Below are 17,826 nucleotides of genomic sequence, written 5' to 3' on the forward strand. Positions count from 1 at the left end.
CAAAGGGGTCTGATTGGTAGGCCAGAAATTAAGAGGAATGTAGAGTGAGGCTGTTTTGAAAGAAGAAATCACAGGCCAAAACACACAGAAGATAGGTGTGTTAGGCAGAATAATGGCCCCTGAAAGAAGTTCATGTCCCAATCTCTAGTACCTGTGAACATGCTACATTACATGGCAGGTCGCTTATCAGCTGACTTTAAAATAGGGAGATTATTCTGGGTTATTTGAGTGGGTCCAATGTAATTACAAGTGTGCTTACAAACTGAAGAGAGGCAGAAGTTAGGTGGGAGTGAGGCAATGTGAGGACCCCACCCATCGCTGCTAGCTTTGAATAGAGGAGGGGCCTCCAGAAGCTGGAAAAGGCAAGGAGATGAATTCTTCCTCCTCGTCTGCCCTCACCAAGCCTCCAGAAAGAAACATAACCCTGCTGCCACCTTAATTTTTAGTTGAGTGAGATCTGCATCAGACCTCTGACCTATAGATATTAAATTTGTGTTGTTTGAAGCCACTCAGTTTGTGGTGATTTGTTACAGCAGCAAAAGAAAGCTCAACAGGATTATTACAAATGGTGGAGACAAGCACTGGGAAGCAGAAGGCAGCTCTGGTTGTAGTGACTTTCCAGTTGACTAGCTGGCTACCATGACAATTGAAGTCAGGCAGTCCAGTCCCAGGCAGTAACTGTGAGAATGGAAATCTGAACTTGCCTAGAATGAGAAGGAACACCTAGAAGAGGAAACTCCAAGCCCAGAAGGCCAGCCACTGTCATGTCTTGCCACAAGCCCATGTCACCTTTGCAACATAGTCCCTGGAGGCCACCATCAGTAAGCAGAGGAGGGGTGTGGCGGAGGAAAGAAAAGCTCACCAATTTTGCCCTATTTAAGGAGAGGATACACACACACACACACAATTTATTCTAGGCTTTGTTAGGAAACCTAAGTTTAATTTGAGAGTTGAAAATGTAAAGGTGAAACGGAGGCTTCCATTTCGAGCAATACAGCAGCAGCCTAGACAATATGCTACAAAATACCAGAATTGTTAAATAAAATACAACACTTTTTTAAATATAAAAAAAAATATAACAAATATACTTTAAATGCTTAGTTGAGCCAACAGGAAAGTAAGGGAAAACCCCTAGGGCCAGAAAGAAAAGTAGAGACCCACAGGATTAAGCAGGATCTTTGACTTTGGTTGCCTAAGGATTTTTTGCCAGTTTAAGCAATCAAGGAGCTTTATTATTGTTTTTAATTGAAGTGGAATTCACATACCATAAAATTAATTGTTCTAAAGTATACCATTTCAGACATTTAGTACATTCCCAATGTTGTGCAACCACCCCCTCTATCAAATTCCAAAATATCTCCATCACCCCAAAAGGAAATCCAGTACCCATCAGGCAGGCATGCCCCTTGTCCCCACTCAGCCCTAATAACCACTCACCTGCTTCCTGTCTATATGGATGTAGCTACCCTGATATTTCATATAAAAGCAGCCATGCAACATGTGACTTCTTATGTTTGGCTTCTTTCATTTGACATAACGTTTTAATGTACAGTCCTTTTCAGGCCGAATAATTGTCCACTGTGTATATGTACTTTATTTTGCTTATCCATTCAACATGTTTTGAAATGTGACAGAGGTAGTGGCTGTACCATATGGTGGATATACTAACAACTGAATGGTACACTTTAAAATGATTAACTTCATGTTATATGAATTATACCTGAACTAAAAAATTAATCCTCACAACAACCTGACGATTCAAGCAGTATTATTCTCTCCACTTTATAGATGGGGAAACAAAGACACTAAGAAATTTTACAACTTTCCTAAAAAAGTTCTAAGTGGCAGCCTGGCTCCAGAGTCCACACTCTTAACCACTATTATAAAACTTCAACAAATTACTATTACAGAAATAAAAATTAGTAAAAAAAAGAAAAAAAAAGGTACTAATATGAAATCTATCTTACGCATCATACATTTTTTTTGTGGACTAGTCTGGAAACCCAGCATAAATGGTATAGCATAAGCCCTGAACTTGTTAATGAATGTAGAACTATATGCACCTACAAGTAAACTTAATACCTATGAGAAAATGTATTCCAAATGCTAAAGGTAAATGTGGAACACAGCATTCTGTACATTGGGAACTTGCTGTAATTGTCTTCTCCCCAAGCAAACACACAACACACAGATGACTGTTTGCATAAGCAGCTGTTACCTGAAGGGAAATATTTTATATGCAAGTCTTATGCCAAGCTAGATAAGCACATAATTTTTCAAAATTTGAATTACAGTCCTCTTTTCATAAATTCTCAGTGTTTTTTTTTTTCTCTAGGCTGCCTGTTCATGTAAAATTAGAAGGCACAAAATACAGAGGCATAAAAATAAATCCATTATTTTAAGTACCACAGAATTCTAACCATCTGAGTGGGAATTCTATTGCTGACAACAATTACAGTTTAAAAGAAATCCATTTCCAGAAAAACACCCTTCTAGCATGTCCCCCAAACCAAACATTTTTAGTCAACATTCTACCACCTGCCTTTGTCATATAACTATTGTTTGGGAAAACAAATTAATTCCTACATCACACAATGGCTCCTGGGCTGGAGAAGCTTTGACAGACCACCTAACAGTGGAGTCCCTTCACCCGGGAAGTGAGGAGTCTGGGCGAGGGTAGTTAAGAGTTAAGGGGTCTGCCCAAAACTGGAGTGGCAGAGGCAGAGTCAGAATCTAGACCTCTTGGACTTCTAGTTCTACCGCTCACTGTACTTCCTCAGTTCTTAACTTCTTTGATTCAAGACATAAATGACTTAAATTTAGTCTTCTATTTATAAAAGTGCACACAAACCATACAAACACACACATACAAAATCTGGAAAAATCAAGCAAGAAAATCATGTGATTATATGAGGAGAAGGAATTAAAGGTGGCTCCATTTCACTTATTGTGTATCTCTGCATAATTAACTTTTTAAAACAATTAGCATGTGTTAGTTTTTGTTTTGAAGTGGAGAAAAAAGTAAACAGATATCAGAGTACAAGAGAATAATACAGCCTAGGGATTTTCAAAGTATGGTCTAGGGATCCTTGATAGTCACAAGACCCTTCTCAGGGGTGTGCAGGATCGAAACTACTTTCATAAGAATACTACATAAGATGTTATTTGCCTAAAATTCTTGTTTCCTCAAGGTGTGTAGTGAGGTTTTCCACAGGCTACATGATATGTGATATTGTAACAGATTGAATGCAGAAGCAGTTAAAAGGATCCACCTATTTTCTATTAGGTCAAACATTAGAGAGGTTTGCAAAAATACAAAACAATGCCACTCTTCTTACTATTACTTTGGGGAAAACATAGTTTTAATTAAGTTATATATGTTAACATGTAACAGTTTAATATTTTTAACAAGTATTTTAATGATTTCTCAATTTTAGTTTCTCATACAGTAAATACTAACAGCTATAACTGAATAAACAAGCTCTTCACAGTCTGTGGTAATTTGTAAAAGTATAAAGAAATCCTGAACAAAGTAGTTTGAGAACTGCTGTTATAAACATGCCATTAAATATGAAAAATGGTACATTAACAAACTTTATTATTTAACACATCACTTCTAATATTCCTTTCACTGATGTTATACCAGTGTGAAATAAGCAGTTAAAAATATCACACTATCTGCAAAAGTACTCAAAAAACTATTAGCAAACTGAATTCAAAAATACATCAAGAGGACCATACACCATGATCAACTGGGATTCATCCCAGGGATGCAAGAACAGTACAACATTTGAAAATCCATCAACAAAAAGAAGGACAAAAACCACATGGTCATCTCCATAGATGCTGAAAAAGCATTTGAGAAAATTCAACATCCAATCATGAAAAAACTCTTAACAAAATGGGTATAGAGGGCAAGTACCTCAACATAATAAAGGCCATATATGACAAACCCACAGCCAACATCATAGTTAACAGCGAGAAGCTAAGAGCTTTTCCTCTAAGATCAGGAAAAGACAAGGATGCCCACTCTCCCCGCTCCTATTCAACCTAGTACTTGAGGTCCTAGTCATGGCAATCAGACAACACAAAGAAATAAAAGGCATCCAGATCAGCAAGGAAGAAGTCAAACTGTCCCTGTTGCAGACGGCATGATATTGTACATAAAAAACCCTAAAGAATCCACTCCAAAACAACTAGAACTATTATCTGAATTCAGCAAAGTTGCAGGATACAAAATTAATACATAGAAATTTGTTGTATTCCTATACACTAATGATGAACTAGCAGAAAGAGAAATCAGGAAAACAATTCCATCAAAAAGAATAAAATACCTAGGAAAAACCTAACCAAGGAAGTGAAAGACCTATACCCTGAAAACTACAAGACACTCCTAAGAGAAATTAAAGAGGACACTAGTAAGTGGAAATTCTTGGGTGGGAAGAATTAATATTGTTAAGATGGCCATCCTGCCCAAAGTAATCTACAGATTCAACGCAATCCCTATCAAAATACCAACAGCATTCTTCAATGAACGGGAACAAATAGTTCTAAAATTCATATGAAACCACAAAAGGCTCCGAATAGCCAAAGCAATCCTGAGAAGGAAGAATAAAGCAGGGGGAATCTCGCTTCCCAACTTCAAGCTCTACTATAAAGCCACAGTAATCAAGACAATTTGATATTGGCACAAGAACAGACCCACAGACCAGTGGAACAGAAGAGAGAGTCCAGATATAAACTCAAGCATATATGGTCAATTAATATAGGATAAAGGAGCCATAGATATACAATGGGGAAACGATAGTCTCTTCAACAGCTGATGTTGGCAAAACTGGACAGCTACATATAAGAGAATGAAACTGGATTACTGTCTAACTCCATACACAAACGTGGATGGAAGACCTGGATATAAGTCATAAATGGATCAAAGACCTGAATGTAAGTCATAAAACCATAAAACTCTTAGAAGAAAACATAGGCAAAACTCCCTTGAATGTAAACATGAGCAACTTCTTCATGAACATATCTCCCCGGGCAAGGGAAACAAAAGCAAAAATGAACAAATGGGACTACATCAAGCTAAAAAGCTTCTGTACAGCAAAGGACACCATCAGTAGAACAAAAAGGCATCCTACAGTATGGGAGAATATATTCAGAAATGACATATCCGATAAAGGGTTGACATACAAAATACATAAAGAGCTCACATGCCTCAACAAACAAAAAGCAAATAATCCAATTAAAAAATGGGCAGAGGATCCAGACACTTCTCCAAAGAAGAAATTCAGATGGCCAATAGGCACATGAAAAGATTCTCCACACTGCTAATCATCAGAGAAATGCAAATTAAAACCACATTGAGATATCACTTCACACCAGTTAGGATGGCCACCACCCAAAAGACAACAACAAATGTTGGCGAGGATGTGGAGAAAGGGAAACCCTCCTACACTGCTGGTGGGAATGTAAACTAGTTCAACCATTGTGGAAAGCAGTATGGAGGTTCCTCAAAAACTCAAAATAGAAATACCATTTGACCCAGGAATTCCACTCCTAGGAATTTACCATAAGAATGCAGCAGCCCAGTTTCAAAGAGACAGATGCACCCCTATGTTTATCACAGCATTATTTACAATAGCCAAGAAGTGGAAGCAACCTAAGTGTCCATCAGTAGATGAATGGATAAAGAAGATGTGGTACATATACACAATGGAATATTATTCAGCCCTAAGAAGAAAACAAATCCTACCATTTGCAACAACATGGATGGAGCTAGAGGGTATTATGCTCAGTGAAATAAGCCAGGCGGAGAAAGACAAGTATCAAATGATTTCACTCATCTGTGGAGTATAAGAACAAAGAAAAAAAAACAGAAGGAACAAAACAGCAGCAGACTCATCGAACCCAAGAATGGACTAACAGTTACCAAAGGGAGAGGGACTGGGGAGGATGGGTGGGAAGGAAGGGATAAGGAGGAAAACGGGGCATTACGATTAGTACACATAATGTAGGGCCAGGGGGCACGGGGAAGGCAGTATAGCACAGAGAAGACAAGTAGTGACTCTATAGCATCTTACTACACTGATGGACAGTGACTGTAATGGGGTATGTGGTGTGGACCTCATAATGAGGGGAATCTAGTAAATAGAATGTTGCTCATGCAGTTGTATATTAATGATATCAAAATTAAAAAATATACATATCACAATACCTTTGGGTTGGCCACCATCCTCTCCAGGAAATTATTTTAAAGGTAAATCACTCAAGATAGCCTATAACTAACACCTTAGATGGAATAATTTATTAGAGACATTTTTTTTTTATGACAGGGATACTAGATCGTCGATGAAGAACATCTAATAGGATGCTGAAAGGGGAAGCAAGTGTAAAGTCGAAAGTTAGTCGATCATTCTGGAAATGCAAAGGCTATTGTCAGAATACAGAGAGCAAAATCAAGCGGAATGAAGCCTGTAGAGTAGGCGGGGGGGCAAGTAAAAAGCTTTTGCTAGCTAGGTATTATTAAGGACTATTTTAGTGACAAATTGGACAGACATACGAGAGGAAGAAGAGGAATTGCAAGGATGACTCCCAGGTTTCTAGCTTAAGGAATCAAGTAGACAGTGTTGTCGTTAACTGAGATGGTAAACACTGCAGGAGGAGCAATTCGGGGGCAAGAGAGAGTGATTTTTGGCTTTGTATTAGCTGAATTTAAAGTGCCTTAAAGAATTCTACTTGAAGATGTCCAGCAGATAGTTCAGGAAATTCTGGGATAGAAATGTGGATTTGGAAGTCATTAGAATATAGTATATTTCCTCACCTTTAAGATAATAATGATTATACTATGACTTCACAGATTTTTATTTGTTAGGGGTGGGTGAGATCATTATTTTTCCAACAATATGTGATTACATATCATTTTATTTTCATAATCTAATTTTCACTGTCAACAAATAATTTCTACTGCAAACACACTACATGCCAGGATATTTTGTGTTTGTATTTTCTATTTCATTAAATTCTTCTCTACCTTTGTTACTTCCTTTTTCCTTTCTTTGGGTTCTTGAGACAGATGCTTAGCTCATTAATTTTAAGTCTTTCTTCTTTTCCAAACTTGATTTAAGGGTTATTCATTTCCCTCTAGGTATCCTAGCTGTATCTGACAAGTTTTCCTTTTCTTTATAACTCAGTGGTTTTTAATATGTTCACACAGTTGTGCCACGATTTCCAGTATCTAACTCAAGAACATTTTTATCAACCCAAAAAGAAACCCATGCCCATGAGCAATCATTCCTCATTCTGTCTTCCTCCCACATCCTGGTAACCACCAATCTATGTTCTGTCTTTCTTTTGCCTGTTCTAGATATTTCATATAAATGGAATTAAATAATACACAATCTTCATGACTGGTTTCTTACACTGCAGAATCAGAAATTCATTTTGTATTATGGGTGAAAAGTATTCTATTGTATGGCTACAACACATGCTGTTTATCCTTTCATTAGTTTATGGACTTGAACTGCTTCCACTTTTGGCTTTATGAACTATATGTTCATATAGTTCCACTATATGTTTATGCTATGAACATTACTGTACAAGTTTTTGTGTGGATATATCTTTTCAATTCTCTGGGAGTGGAATTGCCAGGTGATATGGTAACTCTATGTTGAACATGTTGAGGGACTACCAGTTTTCCACATCAGCTGTACAATTTTATATTCCCATCAGCACATTATGAGGTTTCTAATTTCTCCATATCCCTGCAACACTTATTATCTGTCCTTTTGAGTACAGGCATCCTAGAGGGTATGAAGTGGTATCTCATTGTGGTTTTGATTTGCATGTCCCTGATAACTAATGCTGTCAAGCATCTTTTCATCTATTTATTGGCCACTTGCATATCTTCATTGGAGAAATATCTATTCAAATCCTTTTGTTACTGGTGGAGATGTTACTGTTCTTCCCAGGATAGTGTCCTGAGGGTGATGAAAAATGAAGCTGACAGACACGGAGCTACCAGCAAAGCTTTTAATGAGGAATGAACGAGTGAAAGGAAAAGGACTCCCGGCAACTGGGAGGGGCTTCAAGGGAAGATGCCGCTACGGCAGCAGTGTTGAGGAACTTATAAACACAAAAAGGAGGAGGTTTACATAATTGGCTGGGGTTGTTTCTAGGGCAAAATGGGATCAGAAAACTCGTTTCTCAGGCTGGATTTTCCACATGTCCAGATGTGGCTTTTTGTTTATTGCAGAGCCTTGACCCTAGTTCCCTTCTGACTGCACCTTACTGGGGCCTTGAACTCTATATACCTATGTCTCACTAACATCTGCCTCACTTTGTCCATTTTTTAATTGGGTTGTTTGCCTTCCTATTAATGAACTGTAAGCATTCTTTATTCTGGATACTAGACCTTACCAGATATATGATACAGAAATATGTTCTCCCATTCCGTTGTCTTCACTTTCCTGTTAGCATTTTTGAAGCACAAAGAGTTTTTAATTTGGATGAAGTCCAATTTCCTTATTTATTTTATTATGTGTGCTTTTGGTCTCATGTTTACAAAACCACTGTCTAATCCAATAAAATGAAAATTTATGCCTATGCTTTCATCTATGAGTTTTGTAGTTTTAGCTCATACAGTTAGATTTGTTGTTAATTTTTGTCACGTGGGGATTCAACTTCATTCTTTTGCATGTTGTCCCTGCACCACTTATTGAAAAGACTATTCTTTCCACATCAGTGTGTTGGCATTCTTGCCAGAAAATCAATTAACACAAATTTGAAGGTTTACTTTTGGACTCTCAGTTCTACCTGTCCTTACGCCATTACGACACACGCTTCATTGCTGCAGCTCTGAAAGTTTTGAAATTGGTAAGTATGAATACTCTTTGTTGTTCTTTTTCAAGATTGTTTTGGCTATTCTGGATCCCTTGCATTTTTTTAAATTAATTAATTAATTTTGTTGTCATTAATCTACAATTACATGCGTGCAGATGGGGCTTCTGATCTTGCCCAGCCGCTATGGAGTTTAGCGCTGCAGTTGCTGTGGGCGTGGCCTGCCTCAGGTTGCTTCTCCAATATGGTGGAGCCGCGTCAGAGGGGGAACAGGTGGGAGGCTGTTTATCACGGTGAGGGGCCGCTGCGCTGCGGGGGTTTGGGTGCCCAGAGTTCCCTGTGATTCCCAGCTGCTGGGCTAAGTGTCCTGGGATGCTTCCGTCCAGCTGTGGGGTCCCTGTCCCTTTAAGACTTTCAAAAAGCATTCGCTTTTCTTTGTCCCAGGTGCGCCGGCTGCGGAAAACCGGTCACAGGTCTTACTGCCGTTTCCCTAGTTTCCAGCACCCCACACACGCACTGTGTGTCTGCGCTCTGGTGCGGATGGCTGGGGCTGGGTGTTTAGCAGTCCTGGGCTCTCTCTCCCTCCCCCAGGGGGAGGGAGCTGGGGTGAGAGGCACTCGGGTCCCGCCGGGGTGCAGCTTGTATCTTACCCCCTTCGCGAGGCGCTGGGTTCTTGCATGTGTGGATGTAGTCTGGCTGTTGTCCTGTGTCTTCTGGTCTCTCTTTTAGGATTAGTTGTGTTTGTTGTATTTTCAAAAATATATATGGTTTTGGGAGATTTCTGCTGCTCTACTCATGCCACCATCTTGGTTCTCTTCAGTCCCCTTGCATTTTTATATGAATTTTAGGATCAGCTTATCAATTTTTGCAAAAAAGCAAACTGGAATTTTGATAGGGATTGCACTGAATCTGTAGATCCTTTTAGGAAATACTGCCATCTTTACACTATTGTCTTCCAGTCCATGAACATGGAATTTCTTTCCAATGATTCAGGGTTTTTTTTCAATGATTATTTATAGTTTTCACTGTAAAAATGTTTTAATATGGACTATTTGCATTATCACTCAGTTCTGAATATTTTCTTCTATCCATTATGATTTCTTTTTTAATTCTTAGATCATTCAGGAATGTGTTTAGCTTACAATACTTTAGCTTTTGGGGTTTCAAGTTACCTTTTTGTTATTGGCTGCTAGCTTGATTTCACTGTGATTCAAAAATTCATTCTGTAATATTTTTAAATGTCTTCAAAATTTAAGTTTTGTTTTACAGCCATGTAAATGGTCAATTTTGATAAATTTTCCATGTTTGGCTTGAATGTATATGCTGCAGTTGTTGGGTACAATATTCTGTATATATCAGGTCAAGTTTGTTAAATACATCATTTTATCTTTTATATTTTTGTTGCTTTTCCTGCACAGCTTATTCTACCAATTACTGAGGGATACATTAAAATCTTCCACTTTGATGATGGATTAGTATATTTCTTCTTGAAATTTTGTTAATTTTTCCTTTAAACACTCTGAGATTGTTATTAGATGAACATAAACTTAAAATTGCTTTATTTTCCTGGTATAGTAAGTATTTTTCTCTTCGATGCCACCCTCTTGATCTCTCGATATGACTGTAACGTCTACTTGTCTTATGTTAACAGTTTTATCAGCTTTCATTTGGAGAAAAGAAAGTCTTAAGAAGTCTTTTAAATGATAGGATACAGTGGATATTTGATATTTTGGGCCACAGGGCATCAGTCTCTTGCCCTAAGGGCCCACTGATTTTCTTTACCTTTCCCCACTGTATACAATCTTAGTAGGATGGTAAATCCAGGTGCCTACCCTCCACTACAACAGCTGAAGAGCCCCTAACGGTTCTTTTTGCCAGACTCTTTCTTTCTGCACCTGTTACAAAGGGTAGGCACATGGTCATGAGCATGGTTAACAGAGACTCTTAGGACCTTGACTTCTGTGCAGAACGTGTAGCGGAACAGAGTCAACTGACTTTAGAGATGACAGCCAACAGACACTCTCCAGTGACTGCTTCAGAAACCTTTTTGGAGCCTGTTAGTTCTTTCCTATTCTAAGTCTTCAACTTAGCCACTGATCTTACAAGCTCCCACAGAGCCTGCTGTAAGCTCCCTTTTTGTTACATCACCCAAAATCTGTTTCTCTGGCTTACAAAACACAGAGAAAACAAACAATAAGAAAGATAAAACCACATTTTTGACACTGTCTCTGATAAACTTTAACTCAAACTTCTTTGCATAGTATGAGATTCTCCAACTTCATATCTTTCTACCTACCTTCCATCTTTAACACCAGTTATATCAAAACGAACTCGAAGTTCTCTGAATGTTGAGTTTTACCTTCGGGCCTTTGAACATGCTTTCTGTTCCGTCTAAAAGTCTCCTATTGCCCTCTTATTTTATTTGGCAGGCAAATTCCCCACTCTACCTTTAAGACTGGGTCTAAATATGTCAAACTTGGGGGCTTCCTATCACCTTCACAGGTGCAGTCCACCATTTCTTCCTTGGTACCACCAGGGGCCTGTGCACACCTCAATTACACACTTAAGAATTGAGTTTCTTGAGGACGCAACTCTTTCACTGACCATTATATTCAGAAAGCCTTGTATAAAGAATCAACAAGTCTCTCTACTTGGTTTCTATCTCTAAAAGGCAGAGACTGAGTTTATACGGTAAAAAAATCCAGTGTAATGTTAAGTGTGTGAGCTACAGAGTCAGGCAGTTGGGCCTAATTTTCTCCACTGATACAACTGGAGAAAAGTGCTCCAATAAGTCTTCTTATACAGTTCTATGGAGATGTATGCCTGGTCTCTGAGTCACAGGGCAATAGGTAGAGTGGGAGGAGAAAGGAAGACTCATATTTCTGTAGGATTTGGATGTTTTAATAATTAACATTTATTCAATGAAATTAATTCTTTTAAAATAAAAATTATGTAGCTAAAAAGCAAAAAATTAAAAAATAGACAATAGAGGAAAAAGTCCCCTGAAAATTACCAATTAGTTATTGGTAATACAATTCCAAAGTCTGTATTAGTGTCTAAACCCTCTAGGCAATTCCAAACAATCTCATTTTGTCAACTGTAGACTAGTAAAATCTCTCTTAATCACAAATGCACATTTCTACAAGTAAAATCTACCTTTCAAAGCTAATAAAACTGAAAATATAAAATTGTAAATCTAATTACATTTGAAATTTTGAAAATTATTTACATGTGAGGCTATTTATTTTATCATATACTATTCATCAATTGGAGATAAAGCATCCTCCTGAAACAGCACAATTCTGGTTTTCAAATACTCTAGATTATCTGCAATTATCCCCGGTGTGCCACCAAACACTAATTTATTTACTTTAATTTTTCAAATGTGTGTGTGTGGATAACACCACAGTTGTGAAAAGGTGTGGAACATGGAAGTGAATAAGCCAACATGAAACATGCCAACTCAAAAAGATTGTAAATCATCATCTTAAACAATGATCCAGCGATCCTTTGGGGAGAAGCAAACTCCAGGCAGCCTTGGAGTCTGTAACAAAGTCACACAGCTACTAAGGGCTGCAGCCGGATTCTGACCCAGGCTGCCTGCATTAAGTCAGGCCCTCAAGTACTCATAAACAGTGCTAAGCCCATTCCCTTTGATCACCTCAAAGCTTTGACTGAACATCATGCTCAGGACATTTTATTAAACATGACTTATCACAATACTATACCATTAAAAGCAGTGCCATTTTTCTCATGAACTGTAGTGACATTTTTGTAGTGAATTTTGTTTTCCTTTGGTAGCAATCAGAAGAAAGTAGGGCCTATGTTGTGTAGTTTAGCCTTAATACAGACATTTGCAAAAAAAGTTTGAAAACCATTCTTCACCAAGACAGTTAAAAAAAAAATAACGAAACACAATGCAACTTCTCACCCAGATATGTGCTAGGAATGTTAACACCCTGATGTGAAGCAAGAGAAAAAAATTATTCTTATAAATATCTATTAGATAATCTAACATAGCTTATGGGAGAAGGAAAAACCATAGCAAATTCAGGGTGCGTAAATTCAAGCAGATCTTTAACAAGAAAAAAAAAGACAACAAAAAGAGAAACACATGTTTTTGTAGGTGAACTAGAGATGTATCACCTCTATCCCCAGTCACTCCGTGTAGCAGGACTCAGAAAACTATGGCCCAAGGGCCAAATCCAATTTATTGCCTGGTTTTTTAAACAGAATTTTACTGGAACACAGCTCCAACCACTCATTTACTTATTATCAATGACAGATTTTCACATATTATGGTGAGAGATCATACACAAAGTCTAAAACATTTACCATCTGCCTTCCTACAGAAAAAGTTTGCCAACCCTTATTTTTTTTAGCACTTAAAGCTATCTAAAATTATTATATTTTTGTTTATTCAATTGTCTGACTCCCTCGTTAGAATGACAACTTGATGAGGAAAAAAACTTTGTTCTCCACTAAAGTTCTAGCACCTAGAACAATATATAGTACACAGAAAACACCCAATAAAGATGCTGAATAAATGGCATTTATTGAGAGAAAGAAGAAACATTTCCCATCTTTCCATTCTCTCTTTGATGCACTCCAACTATTTACCCTACCATTCTACCAAAATGGGTCTTTTCAATTAATCATTGTCTTTATCATGCTAATAAACATGTTGGTAAATTCTCAGTCCTCACCTTATTTGCTCCATAAGCATCATCTGTCCCAGATGTTCTACACCCCCTTTCCCTAAGACGTTCAGAACACCACATTCTCTTCATTTATATCCTACTGTATGGGCGCTTCGTTAGTCTCCTCTGCTGGAGCTACTGCATTTCCCCAGCCTCTTAATGCTGGTGTGCTCCAAGGCTCAGGCTTTCACTTTTCTCTCAGTCCACACTCATTTCCTTGGTGAGCTCATCTAATCTCAAGACTACTGTTAGGCATTTCAAACTCACTCACTCCTCATCTTTCCTTCCAAACCTGCTCCACTACAGTCTTCACCATTTCAGTAAAAAGGAACATCATCCTTCCAGTTGCTCAACCCAAAAACGCTTGGTAGTTAATCAACCCTTATTCTGTTACACACTATATCCAACCCACCATTAAACCCAGTGGCTCTATCTCATAAATATATTTCAAGATAATGAACACTTCTTACCCCTTCCACTGTACCATCCTGGTCCAAGCCATTATCTCTTGTTTGAGATGACATAATAGCCCTGTGACAGTTTCCCTGCTTCCACCTTTGATCCCTTACAGTCTACTCTAAACAGCAAAGCCAGGAAGATCATGTTTAAAAGGTCAATCAGCAAATTGCTGCATGCTCAAAACCTCCCAATAGCTAGCTAGTTCTTCTCCACTTGAGCTAAAGTCTCACACAATTTGGTCTCATGAAACCTATTTGCCTTTTTGTTCCCTCCACTCCAGACACATAGGCCTCTAGGCCCATCCTAGAGCATGTCAAGCAAGCTTCCACCTCAGGGCCGTTATACTGCCTGAAAGGCTCTTCTAGTTTAATTGAATGAACTAAGACTCTTGAAGCAGGCACTTCCATGACTAGCATGTCACCAAATTTCTAAGAACAAGTCTGTAAGGTAGGTATCAATATCCCCACTTTACAGATTAGTAAAGTGAGGTTTACAGGCCACCTATCTAACAAATGATGGAGTTAGGGTTCAACCCCTATTAGTCTGCACAGAACATGAGCTCTCAGTGAAATTTTGGGGGGCTAAGAGAAGACTCAGTGAATTTCTGAGGTCACAGTGATTACTACTGAAGGTGAAGTATTGACAGCGATTGAAGGATATGAGAAAGCCCAGTTGGAGAGATTAAGAGGACAACTAGAAGAGGAAGTTATCCAAGCAAAGTGGAAAGTTTCAAGGAACAGGGAAAGGTGTAAAATGGAACTGAGACATCCAGAAGCCCAAAAATCAAGCACATACCTCACAGTAAACCACACCTCCTGTGTGTTAGACAGCAACTCTGATCTCGATTTAAAAAGAAAGAGAAAAAAGAGTATCTTCTCCTGCCACTACTGACCATAGATACCCTACTGCTACTTGGCTGCGGGAGGTGGGTGAAAACAAGCTATATAGTTCAGTATGTGCTGACGCAACAGAGTTTCACACTTAACGTGTTCCTCCGGCCCAGGGAGTCAAAGTTTATGTCGAAGGGAGTGAGGTAGGGGGATGACCGACCTTCAAATTTCAGAAGGCAAAGAAAACAGCAATTTTTTTCCGACTCCCTGGGAGTATGTGGGACCCCCGCTGTCGGCACCCCAGATATTCTCTAGACCAGAGAGGTAACCGGCGGCTGGGAGTCCTTCCAGCAACTTCTCGTCTATGCCCCATTCCTCTCTGTCCCACCCTCACGACAGGAGACCCCAACCCACACCATTTCCCTCTCATCCCCACCCCGAGCCCTGTCTCGGGGCGCACCCCGCAGTGGCCCGGACGTGAAGACCCCGCCTCACCACGGCTCCGGCCACGGCGTGGACCAGGCTTTCGTAGGACTGCACGGAAGCCATTGGTGCGGTTCCCCGCAATCCCAGCCAGACTTTTCCACAGATGCCGCCGGCTACTCAGTGAGGAAAGAAGAGCCGGAGCTCCAGCCGTTAAGTGTCATAAGCTCCACCTCCTCAGGCCGGCCCTCTCCGAACCAACACTTCCGGGTCGCAGGGCGCCTGCCTCCCGACCGAGGCCTGCATGACGGGAAGAGGGTAAGGGCGGCCTGAACGCCTCTTGGTTGTGATTGGCCCTCGGGGAGCGCTCGGGGCAGTGCAGCGCAGCGCGGGCCCAACCACGCGGAGCGTCTGGCTGCCGGAAGCCAGCACCTGGCTGAGGAAGACGGAAGGTCCTTTGCGTTCCCGGGACCTGGTCCGTTGGGCTGTACACGTACTGCCCTGGCGCTGGGGACTTCAGAAAGCCCGATTGGGCCCCTTATTCTCGTTTTCTCCGTAAAACGAGGTCGTGAGAAACGAGATGGGGGTCTCAAATATCCCGGTTTCTCTGACTTAACTCCTGTTTCCTCTCGCTTTTACTTTGAAAGTCACACTTCGGCCAAGAGGAAATAAATGTTGACTGGTCAATGTTTTTTCCTCTGAAACAACGTGGGGTGTGGTTGAAAGAGAACGTGAACTTCAGATTAGAATGATCAGTTTCAGGTAGGTAACATACTGGTCGGCAAACGGGAAATCATTTAACCCCTTTTGGTTTCCTCCTTTGTGGAACTTAACCAAAATTGGTCCTTGTCACAAAGCATACAGGGTTTTGAAGAAAGGAATAGTTTATTTGCCAGCAAATGAGGGAGAGGCAGGCTCATGCCTTAAGAAGCACAAGCAGTTAAGGCTTTTAAAAAATCATGGGAGAGAGGGTGTGGTGTTGGTGACCAGACACACAAAGTAGCAACTTGGAAGGATTGAAGCAGACATTCTTGCACCCATTCAATTGCTTTTTGTTTTTCTCATATAGGCTCCTCCAGCACCCTGGGACCGAATGTCATGGTTCTGCAAAATCAGCTTTCTGCTTTATCTCTGACCCTAAGACTCAGAATATAGGAAGAACAAAAAGAAACTGCCACCTTTAAATAGTTACAAGGCTTTAGTTACTTTAGTTCAAGTCAATGTTAAATTTTAAACCCAGGGATATAATTCAGTTTTCCTGTTACAAAGAGTGTTAATACTAACAATCCCACTTGTAAGGATTACTAAAAGCAAATTTATGTACATACTTTCCAAAATACTAAAAAAATGTTTTACTGTGTTGTGAAGAACCACAGAACAAGTCAATCTAGATCACACTCTCAATTAGGTCATATTGAGACACGTTTCAGGATTTCCAGCTTCACTTTACCAGGGCACTGTTATCACATATCTCTGCCAGTTTAAATACCAAGTTTACTTTTATAACACTAGTGAAAAATGTGTGCTTACTACACATCACGGTCAGTGCTTTATGCCCATCGTCACATTTACTCCCCAGGAGAGGGTCTTAACAATGTTTACCTGGTCATACTTCCACAAAATTTGCAGAAAATATCTAAATTGCCATTGGTTAAGTTGTGTTTAAGTTAATCCTTGCAAACTGACTACAAAGTGCTTACACAGAGTTAAGTACTACTTATCTGATATGTGCACCTAATTGGGTAATTTCAGGTATTAGCATATCTCTAATGTAATGTGTTTCTCTTATCCCACTAAGCCAGTATTTCCTATCCGGACAGAACTCTAGTTGTTACCGCAGGCTTTTTTCCCATGTCTTCTGTAGTAATTTTTCTGTTGGGCACATGACTGCACAAGCAACGACTATTATTTCCTAGCTTTCTTTGAAGCTAAATACAGTCTCAAGACAAAAAAAAAAGCTGACCAGTAGGATACAAGCAGAAATAAAAAGCTAATTCCATGTTTTAACCCCAGTGTATGCTTCCTTGGTGCCATGTCCTGTTTCCTCATGCTACATAAACATGAGAGCCAACTACCTTTGGACTCAGATTAGCTACCTTCTCAGTATGGTATGGCAGAATGGCTTACCTCTAGACTGCTACCTGAAGAAAAAGTTTTGTTTTACTTAGGTTAATGTATTTTTAGGGATCCTTGTTAAGAGCTTTTTAAATCTGAAGCCTACTATATTCAGTAAAAGTGAGCACTAGAGACAAAATAGAACATGTGCTTTAAAAAAAGGTGGGGGGATCAATATTCAGCTTGAAACCATACTTTATTTTTAATATAGCTAGGAACTGAATTAACTATATTTTTAAGCAGAAAACAAAATCCTTTGCTTTTCCTTCTTAGAGCATTACTAGCACAAGAATAGACATCTCTGGTTTAGAAATGACATCGAGTTTCTATGGAAATGAAATTGAAATTTAAAAGTCTAAAAGCACAGGACACATTTTCAGACCTATTTTACTTTTTCCCATTTATGGTAATATTTGCAATGTTAGAATGTACTTAGGTAATGTATAGTTAAGTAAATCAAAAAA

General features: G+C 39.3%; 1 protein-coding gene across 3 annotated transcripts in view; it reads right to left on the bottom strand.

The window, feature by feature from the left end:
* Positions 1–15,510, bottom strand: part of SLC25A17 (solute carrier family 25 member 17) — a 51,019-nt gene extending 35,509 nt beyond the window's left edge. Inside the window, exon 1 of one of the 3 annotated variants that reach the window (XM_037006898.2) lies at positions 15,320–15,510. In XM_037006898.2, coding sequence (XP_036862793.1) covers positions 15,320–15,373 — 54 coding nt within the window. In that variant the 5' untranslated portion in view covers positions 15,374–15,510. The remainder of the gene's footprint in view (positions 1–15,319) is intronic. The other 2 variants (XM_073213917.1, XM_073213918.1) reach the window with 2 other exon arrangements.
* Between the last annotated feature and the right edge of the window lie 2,316 nt (positions 15,511–17,826).

The sequence above is a fragment of the Manis javanica genome, chromosome 10 (assembly GCF_040802235.1).
Source record: "Manis javanica isolate MJ-LG chromosome 10, MJ_LKY, whole genome shotgun sequence".
In the NCBI taxonomy this organism is placed as follows: Eukaryota; Metazoa; Chordata; class Mammalia; order Pholidota; family Manidae; genus Manis; species Manis javanica.